Below are 23,473 nucleotides of genomic sequence, written 5' to 3' on the forward strand. Positions count from 1 at the left end.
ATTATTGATTTATATTATAATATCTATTGTGGTTTGTGAAGTGTATACAGGGTTATCATGGTATCTGGAAGGTGTTTGCGGCTAGTCAGAATTTCTACTTCAAATAAAAATAAAAATTCCCTCAGATTACATGATGTATTGTTAGAGGTTTTATGGTCTCTGTATACTTTCAGGAATTAATACTGAAATCTGAACTCATGTGTCTTCAGTGTTAATTCATTCTGTTGAATGAGTTGTGACATCACTGTAGTGGCTCCATCATCCGATACTAAAACTGAAGAGATCATAATCTTCATCATCAAAATAAGTCCAAACATAAGCTGTGTCCAAATGACAGTGCATATAGTGTATAGTATATCAACTTGATAATGCAGGGTATGAATTTTAGAAGAGCAGTATCATCTCAAATTGAACACAATGTTTTTTTTTACTAACTGTAAATGTAAGTGGTTAAAATACGAGGTCAAATGAATTTAAACGCATAGCACAACACAGTATAGGGCAAATAAATGAAAATCTATTAATGTTATTTGTTTTGTTCAACATGACTTCATTGAGTTATCAGACTAAGGTCTCCGCAGGTAAACTTTGCTCTCTTACAGCAGCTGATAGCCCTGCCTCTCTTCTGTTACATAAGAAAAGCAGTGACTGTTGAGTGTATAAAGTGTCCAGCGTTGCACACTTAAATTTTCTGTTGAATAAGTGCACCATCTGGGTACTTAAAGTACACTTTCTTTTCTGGTATTTTCAGTGTGAACACAGTACTTAAAGTTTTGTTACTAGAAAATGACATAAAATAGTGCATACGTGTGTGATTTGGGACTCAACTTTAATCATTTTAATAACCAGTCCATTTAAAATCATAATAATCATTCAACAATCACTTCAGAAAATGTGCTAAAAACAACAAAGACAATTATTTACTTATGACAGTGTCTCTAGTTTAAAATGTGAATCCTCCTTTAAATCTGAGAGCAGCTTCACTCCTGAATCACTTATTTGATTATTAATAGACAGATTCAGATCTCTCAGATGCGAGTTTGATCTCAGAGCTGAAGCCAAAGCTGCACAACCTTCATCTGTGACACCACAATCACACAACCTGTAGAGAACAATAACACACACTGAACTCTCTCACTTTACTACACATCACATAAGTTCAGATTTAAAGTCTCTGAAAAAAATAAGCAAAATCACCCATCAATGGTGCTTATCAATGTTTCTTTAAATGTGTTTAAATTAATGAATGAAATCTAAAGACAGCTCAGCTTTAAATAAATGATTGTTTTGTTTGTTTATATACAAAAAGAGAGAAACTGGGAGGAAACACTGTAAAAATCAAAACTGTGTTATTAAATAATATCAGTAAAGAATCACTGAAGACAAATGTGATGATATAAACCCACAAAAGTCATCTGTTAAAGATGTGATGAAACTCATTTATGAACTTACCCCAGTGTCTCCAGTTTACAGTATGGATTCACTCCTGAATCTCTCAGTTTATTCAAAGACAGATCCAGATATCTCAGATGTGAGTTTGATCTCAGAGCTGAAGTCAAAGCTGCACAACCTTCATCTGTGACACCACAACCTGTAGAGAACAATAACACACACTGATCTCTCTCACTTTACTACACATCACATAAGTTCAGATTTAAAGTCTCTGAAAAAATAAGCAAAATCACCCATCAATGGTGCTTATCAATGTTTCTTTAAATTTGGTTAAATGAATAAATGAAATCAAAAGACAGCTCAGCTTAAAATAAATGATTGTTTTGTTTGTTTGTTTGTTTATATACAAAAAGAGAGAAACTGGGAGGAATCACTGTAAAAATCAAAACTGTGTTATTAAATAATATCAGTAAAGAATCACTGAAGACAAATGTGATGATATAAACCCACAAAAGTCATCTGTTAAAGATGTGATGAAACTCATTTATGAACTTACCTCAGTTTCTCCAGTTTACAGTTTGGATTCTTCAGTACATCACAGAGCCGCTTCACTCCCGAATCACTTAGATTATAATTCCTAGACAGATTTAGATCTCTCAGATGTGTGTTTGATCTCAGAGCTGAAGCCAAAGCTGCACAACCTTCATCTGTGACACCACAATCACTCAACCTGTAGAAAACAATAACACACACTGAACTCTCTCACTTTACTACACATCACATAAGCTCAGATTTAAAGTTTCTGAAAAAAATAAGCAAAGTCACCCATCAATGGTGCTTATCAATTTTTCTTTAAATTTGGTTAAATTAATGAATGAAATCAGAAGACAGCTCAGCTTGAAATAAATTATTGTTTTGTTTGTTTGTTTGTTTGTTTATATACAAAAAGAGAGAAACTGAGAGGAAACACTGTAAAAATCAAAACCGTGTTATTAAATAATATCAGTAAAGAATCACTGAAGACAAATGTGATGATATAAACCCTCAAAAGTCATCTGTTAAAGATGTGATGAAACTCATTTATGATCTTACCTCAGTTTCTCCAGTTTACAGTTTGGATTCTTCAGTCCATCACAGATCAGCTTCACTCCTGAATCTCTTAGTTTATTATTAGACAGATCCAGATATCTCAGATGTGATGGGTTTGATCTCAGAGCTGAAGCCAAAGCTGCACAACCTTCATCTGCAACATCACAACTACACAACCTGTAGAGAACAATAACACACACTGAACTCTCTCACTTTACTACACATCACATAAATTCAGATTTAAAGTCTCTGAAAATAAGCAAAATCACCCATCAAATGGTGCTTATCAATGTTTATTTAAAGCAACACTATGTAGTTTCAATGTAAAAATGACTTACAGCTCCCCCATGTGGTTGAAAAGCACAACAGTGCTTGGTATCAGACACTCTTCTGCAGGCAGGGGGAGGAGCGGGGCTGTGTGCTCTACCCTCCACCACCATTTTCAGAGTGTGCTTGTAGCAGCTAGGAGGCTGCTCAGGTTGCATCAACAGTACAATTTGTCCAGATAAAAGTTGTTCTATCACTGAAATAATTTTAGAGACATTATTAAAACACATAGTGTTGCTTTAAATGTGTTTAAATTAATGAATGAAATCAAAAGACAGCTCAGCTTTAAATAAATGATTGTTTTGTTTGCTTGTTTGTTTATATACAAAAAGAGAGAAACCGAGAGGAAACACTGTAAAAATCAAAACTGTGTTATTAAATAATATCAGTAAAGAATCACTGAAGACAAATGTGATGATATAAACCCACAAAAGTCATCTGTTAAAGATGTGATGAAACTTACTTCAGTTTCTCCAGCTTACAGTTTGGATTCTTCAGTCCATCAGAGAGCCGCTTCACTCCTGAATCTCTTATTTGTTTATTATCAGACAGATCCAGATATCTCAGATGTGATGGGTTTGATCTCAGAGCTGAAGCCAAGGCTGCACAACCTTCATCTGTGACATCACAACTCCTCAACCTGTAGAGAACAATAACACACACTGAACTCTCTCACTTCACTACACATCACATGAGTTCAGATTTAAAGTCTCTGAAAAAAGCAAAATCACCCATCAATGGTGCTTATCAATGTTTCTTTAAATTTGGTTAAATTAATGAATGAAATCAAAATACAGCTCTGCTTTAAATAAATGATTGCTTTGTTTGTTTGTTTGTTTATATACAAAAAGAGAGAAACTGAGAGGAAACACTGTAAAAATCAAAACTGTGTTATTAAATAATATCAGTAAAGAATCACTGAAGACAAATGTGATGATATAAACCCACAAAAGTCATCTGTTAAAGATGTGATGAAACTTACTTCAGTTTCTCCAGTTTACAGTTTGGATTCTTCAGTACATCAGAGAGCTGCTTCACTCCTGAATCTCTTAGATTATTATGAGACAGATCCAGATCTCTCAGACATGAAGATTTTGAAGTTAGTACTGAAGTCAGACCAGAACAGCTTTTCTCTGACAGTCCACAACCAGTAAGCCTGAGAACGACAAAATATTAGAGATACAATTTAAATCCACAAAATACAGAAAAAAAACACGCACGCACGCACACACACACACTTAATGATTGCACCCATTGTGACTTACTCAGCTGATCTTGATGCTTCAACCACAGGCAGCAGCTTCTGAAGAACTTCATCTGATGTCATGTGATCTTCGTGATCTTTGTTGATGTCTCTGTTTATGTATTTCCTCAAATTAAACACATCTAACTGCTCTGAGGTCAGCAAAATGAAGACCACTGCTGACCACTGAGAAGAGGAGATTTTCTTGTTTGAAAGATTTCCAGACTGTACATACTCCTGGACTTCATTCACAAGAGACTGATCACCCAGTTCATTTAAAGAGTGAAACAGATTGATGGATTTATCTGGTTTAGGATTAAATCTTATTCTGATTTTAATGTACTCAACAGTTTTCTCTTTGCTCCAGGAGATTTTCTCTTTGTGTTTCAGAAGATTCTGCAGAAGTTTCTGATTGGACTCCAGTGAGAGACCCAGAAGAAATCTGAGGAAAAGATCCAGATGTCCATTCTTACTCTGTAGAGATTTACCCACAGCTCTCTGATGCAGATGTGAAATTGTCTCACATGTGAACTCGTTTGCATATTCTGACGGTAAATATTCATTGAGTAGATCCTGCTTATATAACAGGAATGAATACAGCACATATAGAGCTGCTAGATGTTCCTGAATGCTCAGATGAACAAAGCTGTAAACTTTCCCCTGTAACAAACCAAACTCCTCTCTGAAGATCTGAGTACACAATCCTGAGTAAACTGATGCTTCTGATACATCAATGCCACAATCTCTCAGGTCTTCATCATAGAAGATCAGATTGCCTTTCACAAGCTGCTCAAACGCCAGTTTACCCAGTTTAAAGATCATGTCTTCATCTTTCACTTTCTTCTCATAGTCCTTCTGATGTTTGATGTTTGTCTGAATGATCAGGAAGTGTGTGTACATTTGAGTGAGAGTCTTGGGGATCTCTTGACTCTCTGCTTCACTCAACATTCTCTCTAAAACAGTGACTGAAATCCAGCAGAAGACTGGGATGTGACACATGATGTAGAGACTCCTGGATGACTTCAGGTGTGAGATGATTTGATCAGACAGACTCTCATCACTGATTCTCTTCCTGAAGTATTCCTCCTTCTGTGGATCACTGAAGCCTCGTACCTCTGTGACTCGATCAACACAATCAGAGGGGATGAGATCAGCTGCTGCTGGTCTGGAGGTGATCCAGATGAGAGCAGAGGGAAACAGATTCCCCTTGATGAGGTTTGTCAGCATCACGTCCACTGAGGTTGATTCATTTACATCACACAACCTGACACTGCTGTGAAAATCCAGAGACAGACGACACTCATCCAAACCATCAAAGATGAACAACACTTTATATTCATAACTGGAGATTTCCATTTCTTTTGTTTGTGGGAAGAAAAGATGAAGAAGATCTAAAAGACTGAGTGTTTTGTCCTTCATCAAATTGATTTCTCTGAAAGGAAGTGGAAATATGAGGTGGACGTCCTGATTCTCTTTCTCTTCAGCCCAGTCCAGAATGAACTTCTGTACAGAGACTGTTTTTCCAATGCCAGCGACTCCCTTTGTCAGCACACTTCTGATGTGTTTGTGTTGTTCAGGTAAAGTTTTAAAGATGTCATTACATTTGATTGGTGTCTCCTCTGTTGTTGTTCTTCTGGATTGAATCTCAATCTGTCTCACCTCATGTTCATTATTGATCTCTCCACTTTCACTCTCTGTGATGTAGAGCTCTGTGTAGATCTCATTCAGTAGTGTTGGGTTTCTCTGCATTGATGTTCCTTCACACAAACACTGAAACTTCTTCCTCAGATTTGATCTGAATGTATTCAAGACTTCAGCACATTTAGGCTCAGGGCTGTTAAAGGAACAAAAGAGTTAAAAAGGTAACTTTACCGAGATATAAAGAGCAACATTTCATAAAGAAACAGTTGTAATTGTAAATGTGAGCTTATTGTAAATTCCTACAATTTACAATCCCCCCTGCTTTATGACATTTTAGGCCTCCAAACTACTGGACTATTAGATATATGTTACACATTTGTTTTTTCTTTATTTTTTCTTTATATATTTAATGCACTGTGTTTATCAGGTTCTTTCAATTATTTCATAGATAAATATTTCAATGCTGCTATTATCTCATCAATTGCGAGAAAATGCTTCCCCGCCAAAGACGGGTTTTTCCGCAATCCATGTTGTAGGTGTATTATGGTCGAGAAGGCTCTTGCGCATCTCCTAAATGAGTTACGGTACTTGCAGGTGTGTAATCAAAACTACAAAAACGATCGGTGCGAGAGGGAAGTATCAGAGAAAATGTAGATTGTAATATCATATAAAAATGAAGAGATATACAGTTAAACAGGCACTGGAGGTGTTAATAGACTCGGACTCCGATCACTCATGTTTTGACCATTTTGAATCTGACTGGGAACGGGACAAAGTCTGAGGGGGATGACTTTACAGACATACAAAGTTTCGCGTCTGTGTCACAAAGTTCTAGTCATGTCGTTGATAGCCCAATAACCCTTCATTCTGAACGAAGACAAAGTGCCCCGGTGTGTCAATGTGTGGATACTGATAGTTCAGAGTCAGACAGTGATACATCAGACACTTCATGGAGCAATTCAGTGCCAAGGTCTTGTTCTACCTTCCCACGTGCCAGAGTGAATAAAGGTAAGACAAAATGTTTAAAACTTTTTTATATATATATATATATAACATGTTTGTGTTCGTGCACGCTATGGCTGCATGCTAATGCTGCGTTCCAGGCAACCGGTAACCCGTGAATCACGCCTTCAAAACCACGACTCACGACTCTGAACTGGGAGTACATCGATCTAGTACGAGTTCACGGATGGGAAGTCACGAGTTTGACTGCCGTTCCACTGCACTTTCACAGGTAGAAGGTTGTAAAAACACGGGTTACAGGCTGCCTGGAACGCATAGAGTCGTGAGTCGAGGTTTTGAAGTCGTAATTCACGGGTTTAAAAACCTGCCTGGAACGCAGCATAAATTGCATGCTCATAATTAATAGCCATCACCTGCTTTCAGATAAAGCAGCATTTACTACACAAAGCAGCAGTTCACTGACAAGCTGGGCAATTTTGCATGCATGTTTCTGAGTGCCATAGCATGCTTGTGTGCGTCCTTGCATGCATGCTTGTGTGCGTGCATGTTTGTTTATTTGTGTGTGTGTGTGTGTGTCACTGTTACAGTAATTTTAATTATTCATACAATTATTTACAGGTAGAACACAGCAACAAGTAGGGATGCACCGAATATTCGGCCACCAAAAATTTTCACCGAAATGTTGTAATGACGCAAATAGAAACTGCGACCTGCACGTGCTTGTCCGAAGCAAAATGTCTGCGGTGTGGCTGTATTTAACTCTGTACGCACAGAGGCACATGCAGTTGAAGTGTCCGGTCCAGACGTAATCATCACAGTATGCCCTTCAAAGATCAGAACTCTTAATGTGTAAACTTTAGAGAGAGTCGCGCTGTGTCTCATACTGTAGTCCATTAACATACATTTGGTGAATAAAGCAATGAAAAACAACGTAACGTTTTTATGTGGAGCGACTGTTGCGCTGTTTGGGATTCGCCCTTGGTCTCTGTGTGTGCAGGCGCGCGTTTAAGGGCCCTCAATAGTGCACACACGAGAAAGACGCGTTTAAAAAACAAGCAAACATAAAATCTTTCTGTTATTGACAGGGCACATATAAAGAAAATTATCTCCACAGTTTTCTTTCTCTAATAAAAACATTTGTTTATGGCTTAAGTGTATGTATAGATTACAGTCAGAAACCAGTCTCTGCTTATTTAAAGAGACCGTAACCTCAATTAAAATACTTAAAGGTGGAAAAGAGGATGTTTGTTTTATACTTTTTGCAATATTACTTGAAACTGTCTTTACTAAATGATAAAAGACTATTAGCTGCACTAAAAGTAATAATATTAATATACGTCATCTGTGCACAAGATAGGGCCTTAAAAACATCAGCCAATTGCTCATGCGGTCATCGCACTAGCGATTGGCTCTTTGGCTTGTCAATCACTGCCATTACGATCCTTGTGAGAGACGTGCGCGCTCACGTAACTAAACACAGGCGACGCATGCGCATAGCGCATGAAACTCCATCTTAAAGGACAAGTTCGGTATTTTAGACTTAAAACCCTGTTTTCAGATTGTTTATGGTGAAATAGAATGGTTTTGACTGAAATTTCGACATTTGCGGCTGCCCTGAGAATTTTCGCGTGATTGTGTTTCACCTTACACCTTTACAATGGGTTTAATGGTGCACTGGAACAATCCTTCCTAAAATGCCTTAAACTTTCGTTTATAAAGACGTGAAACTCACCGAGTGGTCAGGGGTGTTCACTGGTATGCTCACACAAAAATCGCTGCAAAAGACGCATTCCAACAGGTTTTATCGTAGTTTTTACCAACATTGACTTGTATTAGTTGTGCTGTGAGGCACGGTATTACTCCGCGCCGGGAACTTTGTTTCTATTCTTGCAATTGGCAATGGCGGATTAGCGCCACCACCTGGGCTGGAGTGTCTATTATTCAAGCTCTAAGCGGAAGAATGTGCGGGTGTGAGTCGTTTGGAAAAATAGGTCCACAAGTTAACAACGAATGCTAAAACAGCTGTTGGAAAGCATCTTTTGCTGCATATCAGTGAACACCCCTGACCACTCGGTGAGTTTCACGTCTTTGTAAACGAAAGTTTAATGCATTTAAGGGAGGATTGTTCCAGTGCACCATTAAACCCATTGTAGAGGTGTGAGATGAAACACAAACACGCGAAAATTCTCAGGGCAGCCGCAAATGTCGAAATTTCAGTCAAAACCATTCTATTTCACCATAAACAATCTGAAAACAGGGCTTTAAGTCTAAAATACCGAACTTGTCCTTTAAGTTTGGGTTTGTTTTCATTGTCGATCCTGCTTTCCTCCTCGAATTTGCACCACGGTAGAGAAGAAACTCGAAGGAAGACTTTAAGCCGCTGGGAATAGGAGAAAATTGTCAGAAGAACGTAATGTAAACAGAGTCGTTAATGGAGAAACATTTCAATGCTGGAGAGCAATGAAGGAACAGAGAGGTGTCAAGACAGACGCGCAGTTCGCAAAATTCTTCCCGACAGGTAACAGTGATTATTCTTTCTTTGTGGAATAATTATTGTTGTACTGTTATTCAAGTATATTGACGTTGTTCTTGTACTGTAGTTGTAAGGCAGTGACCAGTCTGCTACATGCTAGTTGAAATGGGAGTAGCGTTGACTGATCTAACGTTTTAACGTCTTATTTGATTATTATCAAATCATTTCACATAATGAATCCACAGATGCGACACAGCATATGCCGGTGGTAAACAAACACTCGTGTTCAAATATTCGTGCACGAGTTTTGGAAGGCGTTCCCTAGAAATGAGCTGTGAAGGAGGGAGGCTGTTCTTACGCATGCGCTCATTTAAAAAACTCAGTAACCGTTTTTGGATTCTCAGTCGGCGAAAAACATCCTCTTTTGCGCCTTTAAGTCTGTCAATAATGTTAATCAAACAACCTAAGACAAAGAGAAAATAATTTCTGTAGCTCTAAAAATAATAATATATTTAATTTATACGATAAAGACAGTGTTACGATTCATTTAATTTGATTTCGGTACCTAATGATAATTTCAGACCTTATTAATGTACAACTTAATGTTTTTTTTTTATAAATGTTTGCAATTTCTTTATTTGTTATTTGATTTTACACCCCCTTTTTGCTGATCCGAAAAATAATCTGATTCGTGACTCAAAAACTGTAATATGATCCGAACCGTGAGTTTTTTTTGTTTCGGACAAGAATTTTCATTTCGATGCATCCCTAGCAATAAGGCAGATGTCTTGGACCAAACAAGGGCTTCTCTGAACCAACAGACTGTAGCTCCTGAACCTGTTAGCCATGGGTGGCAAGAGTCAAACTGGCAGCCAAAAAACTTTCCCTTCCTCTCATCCTGGGCCTCTCAGTGATGCTGCTGCTCTTGAATCAGAAGAACCTAAAGACTTTATTGATTTGTTCATTTCTGATGTACTCATAAAATACGGAGATTTCTTCACTTCAGTGATAATACAGCGAGGTCAGCCAATGACACTGACAGGCTATACAAAGTCCGGCCTGTCTTGGATCAACTTGTGTCAAAATTCCGATAAATGTATCAGCCTAACCCCAGATTTCCACCAACTGTGGAGCGGCTGCAGATCGGCCCCGCTGCGTTACGGCTCCGAACTCCGCCGTCCGCCAATACCCACCAGTTCCGTAGTTGTTGCAGAGCGGCTGCGTGCTAAAGTGACGAGGTCTCGCAAATTCACGTGATGATCGCGCGATATCTAGTTCTGTCTCCGCCCATTATGACTTTAAATTATGACGTTTTGCTGGACCAGCACAGATCACAACACGAGATCTCGTGAATTCAGGTATGATCACGCGATATAGTCATGGCTCCGCCCTGCGGAGCTGTCCGGCATCCGTCAAACAGCTCTGCGTATTTGTTTCGGAGGGCTGCGGATGGCCGGAGCTGTGATGGATTCGGAACACAACCAGCGGAAAAACACACATTGACTTGAATGGAATCCGATTGACTCCGCCGCCGTTCCGCAGCGGATCCGCAGCCGTTCCGCAGTCGGTAGAAAATCCGGGGGAACACAAAGGGTGCACGTAAGGATTTGCGAAGGGAGACCTCGTTGTACTACAAAAGTTGTTGTGTTCCCTTACATTCTGGGAATTGTTACGCAGTTTACCACTCTAAGATAAATAACAGTGCTTACATTTCAGTTGCATTCAAGTGGTGATTTCAAATGAACGCATAAAAGGCAGAAAAGGTTTATTTATTTTTTTAAGCAGAGGCTTGGTTCTTTATTTTGATGTCTATATATTAATTGCAGAAAATATTCTAAGGGCCATCAAAGTTGACCAACAACAGTCCTGATGTAATTCACTTTACTGTACCTAAAATTTGATCCTTTCTCCTGAATAGGTGGAAGATTCAATGACTGGTCACTGTTGGGTTCTGGTGACTCTAATATTTGAAGTTTGTTGAGACTCCTGAAAACATTCAAGAAAAAAAATCAAAAAAGGGATAACTGACTGAAATATTTCAATGTCCTTATTATTCTTTCAAATGAATTATTCTCAAAACAATTTTATATTTGTGTAAACATGTCCTAGTATAATACACAAAACCCCCATAAACACTCATTTTGGTTCCAGGACAAATGATTACTCTTTTAAAAATGATTGAATAAGGTCAACATGTTTGGTAAATCATTTACCCAAAGTCAATATCATTGTGTTCCTGTAACTCAGGTGGATGATGCATAGACCAGTCACTCTTCATGGACACACAGCTGGGGTCTGATCTATCCATCTGGACTCGACTGTGACAAAACATGAAAAGAAACTACAATGATACAATACTTTTCCCTCAATTGTTATTAGAATAAAATCTATTGCAGGCCCAGACTTTTTATTACACATGCACGCGCACGCACGCACACACGCACACACACGCACGCACACACAAACACGCACACACAAACACGCACACACAAACACGCACACACAAACACGCACACACAAACACGCACACACACACACGCACACACACACACGCACACACACACACGCACACACACACACACACGCACACACACACACGCACACACACACACGCACACGCACACACACACACACACACGCACACACACACACGCACACACACACACGCACACACACACACACACACACACACACACACACACACACACACACACACACACACACACACACACACGCACACAGCTAAATAGCATTAAAAGTGATTCACAATACCCTCACACGAATAATGATTTAAATCTGATTGAATAAGGTCAACATGTTTGGTGTATCATTTACCCAAAGTCAAGATTATTGTGTTCCTGTAACCCAGGTGGAGGCTCCATAGACCGGTCACTCTTCATGGACACACAGCTGGGGTCTGATCTGTCCATCTGGACTTGACTGTGACAAAACATGAAGAGAAATGTGACAACGTGTAATAATGATAGACTGTATAAGAAAGAATGTCATGTCTTTTAAATAAAATTGCTGACTTTCTCTTATAATAAATTTTGTTCAATGACAAAGATACAGCTCATAACAGTGACGATGGGTCAATGCACAACACTTCATGATTGCTCTCAGAAAACAATACAATAAGTGCATAAACGTGACCCTGTCTGTGAAATTCAGGTTAAAGTCTCATAATATAATATAATGAGATTACAAACATTGAAGTTTGATTTCAATCTTTGACACTAAATATTTAAGATATCAAGGTTATTTGTGTTCACAGAATGTCATTTACATAATGAATATACATATTAATATATGAATATGTATATTACATATTAATTTTATGTAGTAAACAGTTAATCACATACAGTAAAAATAAAATAGTTGGGTTTTTACGATCACAAACAGCAGTGGACTAGTTTAAATTGAAATAAAAACTTCCTATTTAGTTGGTGGAAAATGACCAGCATTTATAATAACTTTTGTTAATGTCATTACAACAGAAAATACATTTCTACTGATTTAGATGGATATTTGGGATGTTTGAAGCTGTTCAGAACTCAAAATACAGGCTGTTATCTAAACTAAACATTTTGGTTTTTACTTTAGTGATTGCATGACTTTATACACAAATATTCATACCTCTGGGGTTTATTTAAATCAGTACGAGGAGACGGAAACACCCACTGAATCCCGATGAATGTGGAAACCTGTACCAGATATACTCTGATCTACCATCTGGAATAAACAAAATAAAATTTAAAGAGCAATAAATGAGAGAAAAATAGATATGTACCAGTAGGAACAGTTAAGAACATATGTAAAGAGATCATCAGATACGTGTCTCACCATAACAGTTTCGGATACGTTGTGATGTACTTCAACATACTCCACACTCACCTGTGTTAAAACGAGTTGTCCTGTCTTGAACCACGCGCACACTTTTAAAACGTTAAAATCAGTTAAACGAGTATTTGTGTACTAATGTACGCTGTACTAAAATGGCGACGCCAGCCTTGATCACAAGTTGTTTTTCTTGTTTTTTAACGTCGATGCCTTGCACACAAGTTTACTTTCACCTGGGGTGTAATAAGTATCTATTGTGATGAGTACTGATTGATGCCTGCAGGTGGCAGTAATGTAATATAAGATGACGTGCATTCCCTAGAGGAAGAGTTTGTAATGAGACATGCATTGTGTGCTGGACTAAATAAAGACGCCAGTACTATATATTCTGATTATCTTTATTTATTGTACTGAAACAATACATGGTACCAGGAGTGGGGTGAGGAATCCCAATGGATTCCATTAAACCATCGGAATCGTTGAAGTTGTGTGGAAATTTTCTTTCAAACAGCAGTTCGAGTTAGTGATGGGAGAAACGAAGCTTTTCGAAGCTTCGAATCAATTGAACCAATTGCTTCGAAAATTGATTCAGTTTTTCGAAGCAGTTCGAAACAGCACACACGCTGGCGACCCCTGCTGGTCAAAATAGTGTAAAGCAGATATGGCCAAACATTTTAGACTTTTTTTTTTTACAAAAAATAGCAAGATTTTTATTAAAATATGTTTAAAAAAATATTTAACTTAATTAAGACATAGTTCAAAGTGTATTATGTGTTTTTTGTTTTATTTCCCTGCTGAAAAAAACAGCTTAAACCAGCCTAAGCTGGTTGGCTGGTTTTAGCTGGTTTAAGATGGAAATAGCTGGTTTAAGCTGGTCTCCCAGGCTGGCCAGGCTGGTCAAGCTGGTCTCCCAGGCTGGCCAGGCTGGTCAAGCTGGTCTCCCAGGCTGGCCAGGATGGTCAAGCTGGTCTCCCAGGCTGGTCAAGCAGGTCTCCCAGCCTGGCCAGGCTGATATTATGGATGCCACGTTCGAGTACTCGAGCAATCGAGTACTCGTGCCCATCCCTAAAACAAAGGTCTTCTGAGGGTAATCTGTGCGGTGTTGTTGTAGAAATATCCATATTTAAAATTTTATTAACGTAATTAACTACCTTCCGGTAGCGCCGCCATCTTAGTCGCGTCTGCATTCAGGATGAGTGCTTACGCAGCCTACGGAGGCTACTCTGCTGCTGCTCTGTGCCCCCGCCCTCCGAATTTGTCATACGTCACTAAGAAAAGTGCGTACACTACGCTAATACTCTCTCCTGAATACAGAGGAGTCTAAGATGGCGGCGCTACCGGAAGGTAGTTAATTACGTTAATAAAGTTTTAAATATGGATATTTCTACAACACCACCGCATGGATTACCATCAGAAGATCTTTGTTTATCATCCTGGAGCCGTTTGGATTTAATTTGTGAAGGATGGACGCACTTTTTTTGGACTTGAAGGTCGTGGACTATGGGGGGACCCCTTAACATTACATTTAATCAACTGAAAGATCTAAAATATTTTCTAAAATATCAACAGCTTGGGGGTGAGTAAATCATGGGTTTAATATTGTTTTTGGCCGAACTATCCCTTTAAGGAGAGGGATACGCGCTCGTGCATCATACTGTGCTTTTGTACTTTTACCTAACATGCATTTTCAACATTTGTCAGTAAATTAGCGCCTTAAATGAAGTCTTAAATCACTTTTAAAAGAAACCATAATTAAGCTTATAAAATACAATCTACATAAACAACTTGTAAATTCATGTACTTGTTCTGACCGAGCAATTTTTACTGCCGTAGCTAATAAATGTAAAGTGTTTGTCTAGTTTTTTTGTGTGTGATTATCTTTTCAGTTAATCCTTCACACATCACTATTTATGCCTTACTGCACTGCACTTTCTTACTTAGTATTCTGTCTTGTTTTCAGTATAAATGTCAAAACATTCTTAAATCAAAATGTATTTTCTTGATGAGCAAAATGACCTAAGAAAATAAATCTAGTTTCTAGATTTCATTGTCCAAAAGGATTTGGTTTTATTAATACAAAAGAGGTTTTATTAACGCGCTTACAGTGCCCATCACAAAGTTGCTTAGGACCACCAGAAGTACAGGATCGGCTCCCAGGATTGGGAACAAAATTACGGGATTAACTGATGAGACATACCTGGCGAAATATCAAACCATGACCATCAACTTCTGTAGGTTCAGTTTTTACTTCTGTGGGTTCAGTTTTTATTTCTGTTAGCTCAGTTTTTATTTCTGTAGGTTCAGTTTTGATCTTCATCATGAGGTTCCTGAAGTCGATGAGTTTGACTGAACACATGTTGAGTTTGGTCTGCAGGATCTGCTGCTGTTCTCCAGCGTTACAGACAGAATCCAGAGACTCTGTGGAGGTTTGATCAGTAGATTCCTGTAAGCCCTGATCAGTTCCTGATTTACAGCACATCACATCCATCATCAACACTTAAATACACAGAGACAAGACTCTGTTTACACTCAATAAAACACTCAAGAGAGAAAAACACTGAGAATACACAAACACATCACACGCGAGCTCTTTCTTTCTTTCTTTCTTTAGTGGCTTTATCGGCGGACTAAAGAGCTGCAGTCAGAGCGCCTCCTGCTGTACTGGAGAGAGAAGACGCTCAACACTTCTCATTCATTTCACAAGAAGGAACTGTTGGATGCCACCCGGGGAAGGGATGACAAAAACTTTGAGTTTACAGAATAAAACCTGCTCCTGACTAGGTTAAGTTCACCGAGTAAGTTACTTTGGAAACAGATTCTGAGTATAAGTTACCTCTCCATCAGCATTGTGAAAGCCATTATCACAACATGAAGAAACATCAACCTCCTTGTGTAATGAATGAGAGATGAATGAAGTTGTTGAGCGTCTTCTCTCTCCAGTACAGCAGGAGGCGCTCTGCAGCTCTTTAGTCCGCCAATAAACCCACTAAAGAAAGAAAGAAAGAAAGAGTTCATCTTCACACTCCAGTCCAGTTGGTGGCGGTAAATGCACCATAAGTTGGTTTGCCATCCGCCATAAAAACTCAATAGAAGAAGAAGAAGAAGAAAGAGTTCACGTGTGATGTGTTTGTGTATCCTCAGTGTTTTTTCTCTTGAGTGTTTTATTGAGTGTAAACAGAGTCTTGTCTCTGTTTATTTTAGTGTTGTTGATGATGGATGTGATGTGCTGTAAATCAGTGGGAACTGATCTGTCCATGCTGGATATTGATGATTTCATCACAGAAATCTCTCAGCTGAAGAAAGAGGTGGCGTTACTGGAGACAAAGCTGAGGTTAAAAGGAGATGAAGGACTGAAGGGAGAGGTTTGTACAGCTTAAACATCCTTTACCTGAATCAGACAACATCAAATCATTTCTAATCTTACTCTGTGTGTGTTTGTTGTGAATCTTCCAAACAGGACTCCGAGCTCAGTCTGACTTTACTCTGTTATACTGAGTCAAAGCCCACAGACGCTCAGAACACTACAGTGTGTGACAGTAATCAGGGCTTACAGGATGAGGAATCTACTGATCAAACCTCCACAGAGTCTCTGGATTCTGTCTTGAACGCTGGAGAACAGCAGCAGATCCTGCAGACCAAACTCAAGATGTGTTCAGTCAAACTCATCGACTGCAAGAACCTCATGATGAAGATTAAAACTGAACCCACATCTGATGAATATGAAGACAATCACAATGATGGTCATGATTTTTTTCTGTCAGGTAAATTTATGTCTCCACAATTGTTGCATTTTTACTATTTTTTAACCTTAACTGTTGCGGGCCCACACAAACTGTTTTATGTAGCTCTAAGTGTGTAGTTTAAATTCATCACCTTTTTGAAAAAGAAAATGACAGAGAGAGAATTTTGTCAAATGTAAGGGGCCCACAGATGAGATGAAGTTGTTAATACACATTTATAACACTAATAGCATACTGTACACCTAAAATAATCATAACAATGGAAAGCTCCAAGAATGTATTTTTCAAATTTCTAAAACTTTGTGTTAATAGTTATGCAATAATATATTTTATTTTCACAAGAATATGCAGCAAACAATGACACCAAGTGGCATTTGTTTCGGAAAAACCACTAAAAGTGTGACACACATCTATTTTTTAAAACTAGTTGAGATTTGTGGCTTTTTTATTAGGGATTTGGGTGTGAAGCAATTTGTTTTATTTAAATTTTTTTATAAAAAAATAAAACTTTATTGTAGGGGTGTGCAAAATAGTTGACAGGAGGTTTGTAATATCGCAAAACTAATTTCCCCAAATTGCCAGAGCTATACACAGTAAAATCCCTGATATTAAATTAACACCGGCTCTGTGTTCATATGGGTATCACCAGCAGGGTGTCAAAACCAACACTGAAGTAGGGATGCTCATATTGACCAGTTAACCACTTACCAAAGTAAAGCACACTCATCAAGTCATCTTATGAGCCCTGAATAGAAACACAACAAGTTAATTTTATGTTAACCCTTTATCCATTGTAAACTACTATAATGAAAAGTTTTAAGTATAAATTCAGTAAAAGACAAAACAATTTGATTTAATCAATATGTAATTACCCATGCAGCTATAATACCAACACTGACAGCTGTCTTCTCTCTCTGTGTGAATATAGAAAAGATACTGAATCTCAATTCATCCTACTTTATATAAATAAAAGTCATTTTATGTGTTTCATGTTTCTTTCAGATGTAAAGAGTGAATTATGTTTGGATGGAGAAATAACGTCCTCGACTCTTTCCTGCATCAGCGATGGAGAGACATTGAGATATTTAGAGAGCCATGAGAGAAAACACACAGAACATGAACATCATCTGAAGAAACACATTAATGAGAGACCGTATCAGTGCAAGTCACACAAAACACTACACACTGAACAAAAACCCTATCAATGTTCACACTGTGATAAACGTCTCGGTTATAAATCTCATCTGATAGTCCATGAGAGAATTCACACTGGAGAGAAACCTTACGTCTGCTTTCAATGTGGGAAGAGATTTTCAAATTCATCTCCATTAAGTGTTCATGAGAGAATTCACACTGGAGAGAAACCTCATCACTGTAATGTTTGTGGGAAGAGTTTTAATCGACATGAGAGTTTAGTGAAACACCAGAGAACTCATACAGGTGAAAAACCTTACAAATGCTCTCAGTGTGAGAAGACGTTTGCTCGTGCAGGTCACTTAAAAGCCCATGAGAGAGTTCACACTGGAGAGAAACCTTATCACTGTAGTGTTTGTGGGAAGAGTTTTAATCGACATGACAGTTTAGTGATACACCAGAGAACTCATACAGGTGAAAAACCTTACAAATGCTTTCAGTGTGAGAAGACGTTTACTCAGTCAAGTAACTTAAAAGCCCATGAGAGAGTTCACACTGGAGAGAAACCTTACGTCTGCCCGATCTGTGGAAAGAGCTTCACTGATTTAAGTTCTATTAGAGTCCATGAGAGACTTCACACTGGAGAGAAACCTCATCACTGTAATGTCTGTGGGAAGAGTTTCAGTCGACATGAACATTTAGTATCACACCAGAGAATTCATACAGGTGAAAAACCTTACAAATGCTCTCAGTGTGAGAAGACATTTGCTCATTCAGCTTCCTTAAAAATCCATGAAAGAATTCACACCGGAGAGAAACCTTACAAATGTAATGTCTGTGGAATGAGTTTTAACCAACGTGTCGGTTTAGTGTCACACCAGAGAACTCATACAGGTGATAAACCTTACAAATGTTCTCATTGTAAGAAGACTTTTACTCAGGCAGGTCACTTAAAAGTCCATGAGAGAGTTCATACTGGAGAGAAACCGTACGTCTGCCCGATCTGAGGAGAGAGATTTGCTCATTCTGAAAGTTTTCAGAATCATCAGAAAAAACATACTGAAACTGTTGGGTAAGATTTAGCAAATTATCCAAGCTTTATAAGCCAAATAATACACCTCATTTTATATGTAATTCTTTGGAGCAATAGAAAACTATGGTTTGTTATTTTATACTCCTTTTGTTATGTTAAACTATTTTTATTATTTTATACGCCAAGTGTTGCTTTAATGCAAAGTATTATAATCACCGAGTTGGGAATATATGCATGACAACTCTTAAATTGCATGTTTAACAAAATGACATGGTTTTGTATTTACTAGTTTATTAAGAGTAGAGAGATTGATACAAGTATTAGAACAAACCATAAGGGATATATTACGGTTTAAAGCATGATTTAAAGACCTGTCTTCATTGGAGAAAGCGCAGAAGAGCTCGGAGAAGAACAACAAAGAGACTTCGTCGCATATATAAGATGATTGGGGAATTTCCCAGTAAATGTAAGGATCAAAGGCCATGAGGCCTTGAATATGATTTCTAGAATTTGGCCTTGAGACCGTCCCTATAGATTGATGCTGCTGCAGAACTTATTCAGATCTGGACACCGCTGCCAGCATCTCCGTTATCTGACAGCCTGAAATCTTGTGTGCTCTAGACTTAGTATTTTTTAGACTCTGTATTTTTGTATTTTTGTTTTATTACTTTTTATCTAATTTGGAATTTTTATTTATTTTCTTTTTCTTTTTAATTCGGCAAAACTTGTAATCACAAACAACTAAACTGTATTATTAAATTTTATAAAAGACAAGAAGTCGTCTGCTTTCATGAACTTTGCTCAGATAATCAACCACGGGAAAGTCTTCTGACAATTATATGTAAGTATGATCTAATCTTAGTGTATTACTTTACTTAAGGTAATGTGATTGGTATACTTGGGGAAATAGTTGCAGATTCGACTATCCTTGCCTGCCCTGAATAGAAAGAATAGGCAAAAGGTACAAATTCTGTACCATAAAACAAAACAAACTACACTAAAATCATCATATTGTCTTAAAGTCTTAACATACCAACCGTGTATCTTCAAAAATATATAGATTTTTATAAATAAAAGGGTCTATTTACCACTGTGTCGAATTTTCCCTTTTTTACCCGACAAATTAACAGGTCGACCAATGAGATCGGAGTATATATGCTAAATAATGTATTTTATAAATATGCTGTCAGCGCATTATTATAATGATAACTTTAACAGATAAAATATACCTAAAATAAACTTTAAAATAAGTTCAAATTAGTATACTTAAAATTGCACAGAACTTTAACTCCAAGTATATTTTTTTAAAGTAATTATACTAAATTATAATTATTTTGAAATATGTTAAAAGTTTAATTGTAAGCAAATATGTTGTAAGCATACTTTCAATATATTCAAAGATGGTAGATTTCTTTCTAAGTTTATTTGTAATGTACTATTGCAAAGCTAAATATACTTGAAATACAATAAAGTATATTTATTTTTCACCAGGGCTATTCATATGGCTTTTTGCAGCTTTCTTGATGTATCTTTCGTTGTTGCATTTTTACTTTATACTTTTAAGTATATGTCAGTAAACAAGTATATATGGAGCTAGAAGAGTCTCAATAAAGATAAATGCACACACTACATTCACATATGCACACACAGGATTCATAAATACACACGCAGGATACACAAATGCACACAAAATTCACAAATGCACACACAAAATTTAAGAAGCACAGAAGATTCACAAATGCACACAAAATTCATAAATACACAACCAATTCAGAAATGCAAACAACATTTACAAATGCACTCAAGATTCACAAATGCACAGGACAAGATTTAGAAATGTATTTCTGATGCACACACAAATATATCTTGATTTACAAACTGTTTTTGGTCTGTGAACTTTACTGCACACAAATGCCTTTTTTTAAACAGGGAATGATCTGCAACCAATCAGATATCTCCCTTGTTTTAGTCAATCACAACAACTCACCCCACGTGGGGGATTGTTTACTTATGAGCCAATCACATGACCTTTAAGCTGGTTTGCCAACCGCCAATAAAACCGAAGAAGAAGAAGTTTACACAGCGTGATATGCACGTGGTGCGGGCGCGAGCTAACGTTAGCGCGGTGGAGTTCTGTCTGTCAGTTGGTTGGTTGAGACCTCAACATGGCTTCTGGCAACCACAGGGGAGCGGTATGTAGAACTTAAAGTGTTTAGCTAGTTATCTCCTTGGTTGCAGATCATTCCCAGTTTAAAAAAAGGCATTTGTGTGTCGAGCCAAGTCAGGGGATGCAGTAAAGTTCACAGACCAAAACAGTTTGTAAATCAAGATATATTTGTGTGTGCATCAGAAATACATTTCTGAATCTTGTCCTGTTCATTTGTGAATCTTGAGTGCATTTGTAAATGTTGTTTGCATTTCTTAATTGGTTGTGTATTTATGAATTTTGTGTGCATTTCTGAATTTTGTGTACATTTGTGAATCTTCTGTGCTTCTTAAATTTTGTGTGTGCATTTGTGAACTTTGTGTGTGCATTTGTGAATTTTGTGTGTGCATTTGTGAATTTTGTGCGCATTTGTGTATCCTGTGTGTGTATTTATGAATCCTGTGTGTGCATATGTGAATGTAGTGTGTGCATTTATCTTTATTGAGACTCTTCTAGCTCCATAAGTATAGGCCAAATATACTTAGACATTTCGGTCAGTATAGGTCAAGTATACTTAAGTACAATTTAAGTATATTTTCTGAGAAGTACCTTAAGTACATTTTAGAGAAGTACATAAAAAGTAAACTGAAAGTATACTTTCTTATTTTAAAGTTTAAAAGAAGTATACTTATAGCACACTTGAATAAACTTCTTTTTCGTCAGGGCATCCCAAATTGAACACAATGTTTTTTAATAACTGAAAATGTAAGTGGTAACAAGACGAGGTCAAATGAATTTAAACACATAGCACAACACAGTATAGGGCAAATAAATGAAAATCTATTTGTACAGTTCTTTTAGGGGCGGTTTCCCGGACAAGGATTAGCCAGGACTAGGCCTTAGTTTAATTAGGAAATATAACTAGTTTTAACAAACATGCCTTACTAAAAACATTACTTTTGTGCAGTTTGAGGCAAAACAAAGGGCTCTGATGTATTTTAAGATATGTCAGTGAAGGTTGTTTTCCGTTTTAATTGCTCTTAAATTTATTTTAGTCTAGGAGTAGTCTAATCCCTGTCCGGGAAACCGCCCCTTAATGTTATTTGTTTTGTTCAACATGACTTCATTGAGTTATCAGACTATGGTCTCCGCAGGTAAACTTTGCTCTCTTACAGCATCTGATAGCCCTGCCTCTCTTCTGTTACATAAATCCCTCACCTTCGCTGCTTTGTACTCCCCAGCCGGACAGAAGGGTCTGAGACCAGCGCCGAATATGGCTGCAGGACCGGTGGCTGCTTGCCTGCGCTGGGCTATCTCCAACCCCAATTCCCCCCTATCCTGTTGCAAATCGTGTGTTGTTCATAATATAAGATGTACTGACTATGTGCTTATGTTGCTGAGGTGTTTTTTTTCCCTGTTCCCAAACTGTACTCCTTTTGGAGCATAGTCTGGGTTTTTTTTTTTTTTAACCTACCCGCCCTCATGTAATGCTGTACTTCTTCTCAATGCTCTGTCGACCTGTTCTGTCTACCCCCCTTGTTTTTATGTATTGTATGTATGGACAGGTTGATGGCTGTAATTTCGTTGTACTTGTACAATGATAAATAAAGCTTCATTCATAAGCAAAGCAGCGACTGTTGAGTGTACAAACTTACAAAGTGTCCAGCATTGCACACTTAAATTTTCTGTTGAATAAGTGCACCATCTGGGTACTTAAAGTACACTTTCTTTTCTGGTATTTTCAGTGTGAACACAGTACTTAAACTTTTGTTACTAGAAAATGACGTAAAATATTGCATATGTGTGTGATTTGGGATGCAACTTTAATCATTTTAATAACCAGTCCATTTAAAATCATAATAATCATTCAACAATCACTTCAGAAAATGTGCTAAAAACAACAAAGACATTAATTTACTTACCTCAGTGTCTCTAGTTTAAAATGTGAATCCTCCTTTAAATCTGAGAGCAGCTTCACTCCTGAATCACTTATTTGTTTATTAATAGACAGATTCAGATCTCTCAGATGTGATGGGTTTGATTTCAGAGCTGAAGCCAAAGCTGCACAACCTTCATCTGTGACACCACACTTACACAACCTGTAGAGAACAATAACACACACTGAACTCTCTCACTTTACTACACATCACATAAGTTCAGATTTAAAGTCTCTGAAAAAAATAAGCAAAATCACCCATCAATGGTGCTTATCAATGCTTCTTTAAATGTGTTTAAATTAATGAATGAAATCAAAAGACAACTCAGCTTTAAATAAATTAGAGGTGACCCCGAATAGTCGAAGATTTGATGCATTGATAGGAGAAGCAGGGCCGTGCAGAGACAATTGGAGAGGCAGGTGCTCAAAAAATAAAAAGGGCACTTTGCTCGCTGACACGCAAGCACACAACTGAAACAAATAATAAAGTAATACAGAATAGAAAGATGATTTTAA

General features: G+C 37.6%; 2 protein-coding genes across 4 annotated transcripts; one reads left to right on the forward strand and one right to left on the reverse strand.

The window, feature by feature from the left end:
* Window positions 1-812: 812 nt before the first annotated feature.
* Window positions 813-13,194, reverse strand: LOC141282023 (NACHT, LRR and PYD domains-containing protein 12-like). 2 transcript variants are annotated; one of them, XM_073814333.1, is made up of 11 exons: window positions 13,023-13,194; window positions 12,765-12,860; window positions 11,964-12,068; window positions 11,342-11,446; window positions 11,019-11,114; window positions 4,074-5,885; window positions 3,791-3,964; window positions 3,272-3,448; window positions 2,485-2,658; window positions 1,949-2,122; window positions 813-1,102 (listed from the first exon to the last, which is right to left on the reverse strand). In XM_073814333.1, exons 3-11 carry the CDS (start codon window positions 12,056-12,058, stop codon window positions 925-927), a joined length of 2,985 nt encoding a protein of 994 aa, XP_073670434.1. In that variant the 5' UTR covers window positions 12,059-12,068; window positions 12,765-12,860; window positions 13,023-13,194; the 3' UTR covers window positions 813-924. The 2 variants fall into 2 exon arrangements, with proteins under 2 accessions (XP_073670434.1, XP_073670433.1); XM_073814332.1 differs by lacking the exons at window positions 813-1,102; window positions 1,949-2,122; window positions 2,485-2,658 and adding an exon at window positions 2,825-3,004 and having other exon boundaries at window positions 13,023-13,193.
* Window positions 13,195-16,071: 2,877 nt separating this feature from the next.
* On the forward strand, window positions 16,072-23,140 carry LOC135786246 (uncharacterized). 2 transcript variants are annotated; one of them, XR_012336545.1, is made up of 4 exons: window positions 16,072-16,330; window positions 16,426-16,729; window positions 17,711-18,914; window positions 22,263-23,140. XR_012336545.1 is itself a non-coding variant. In XM_073814336.1 (3 exons), exons 1-3 carry the CDS (start codon window positions 16,178-16,180, stop codon window positions 18,847-18,849), a joined length of 1,596 nt encoding a protein of 531 aa, XP_073670437.1. In that variant the 5' UTR covers window positions 16,072-16,177; the 3' UTR covers window positions 18,850-20,430. The 2 variants fall into 2 exon arrangements, 1 of the variants encoding a protein (XP_073670437.1); XM_073814336.1 differs by lacking the exon at window positions 22,263-23,140 and having other exon boundaries at window positions 17,711-20,430.
* The last annotated feature ends 333 nt before the right edge of the window (window positions 23,141-23,473 follow it).

This window comes from Paramisgurnus dabryanus, chromosome 4 (assembly GCF_030506205.2).
Source record: "Paramisgurnus dabryanus chromosome 4, PD_genome_1.1, whole genome shotgun sequence".
In the NCBI taxonomy this organism is placed as follows: Eukaryota; Metazoa; Chordata; class Actinopteri; order Cypriniformes; family Cobitidae; genus Paramisgurnus; species Paramisgurnus dabryanus.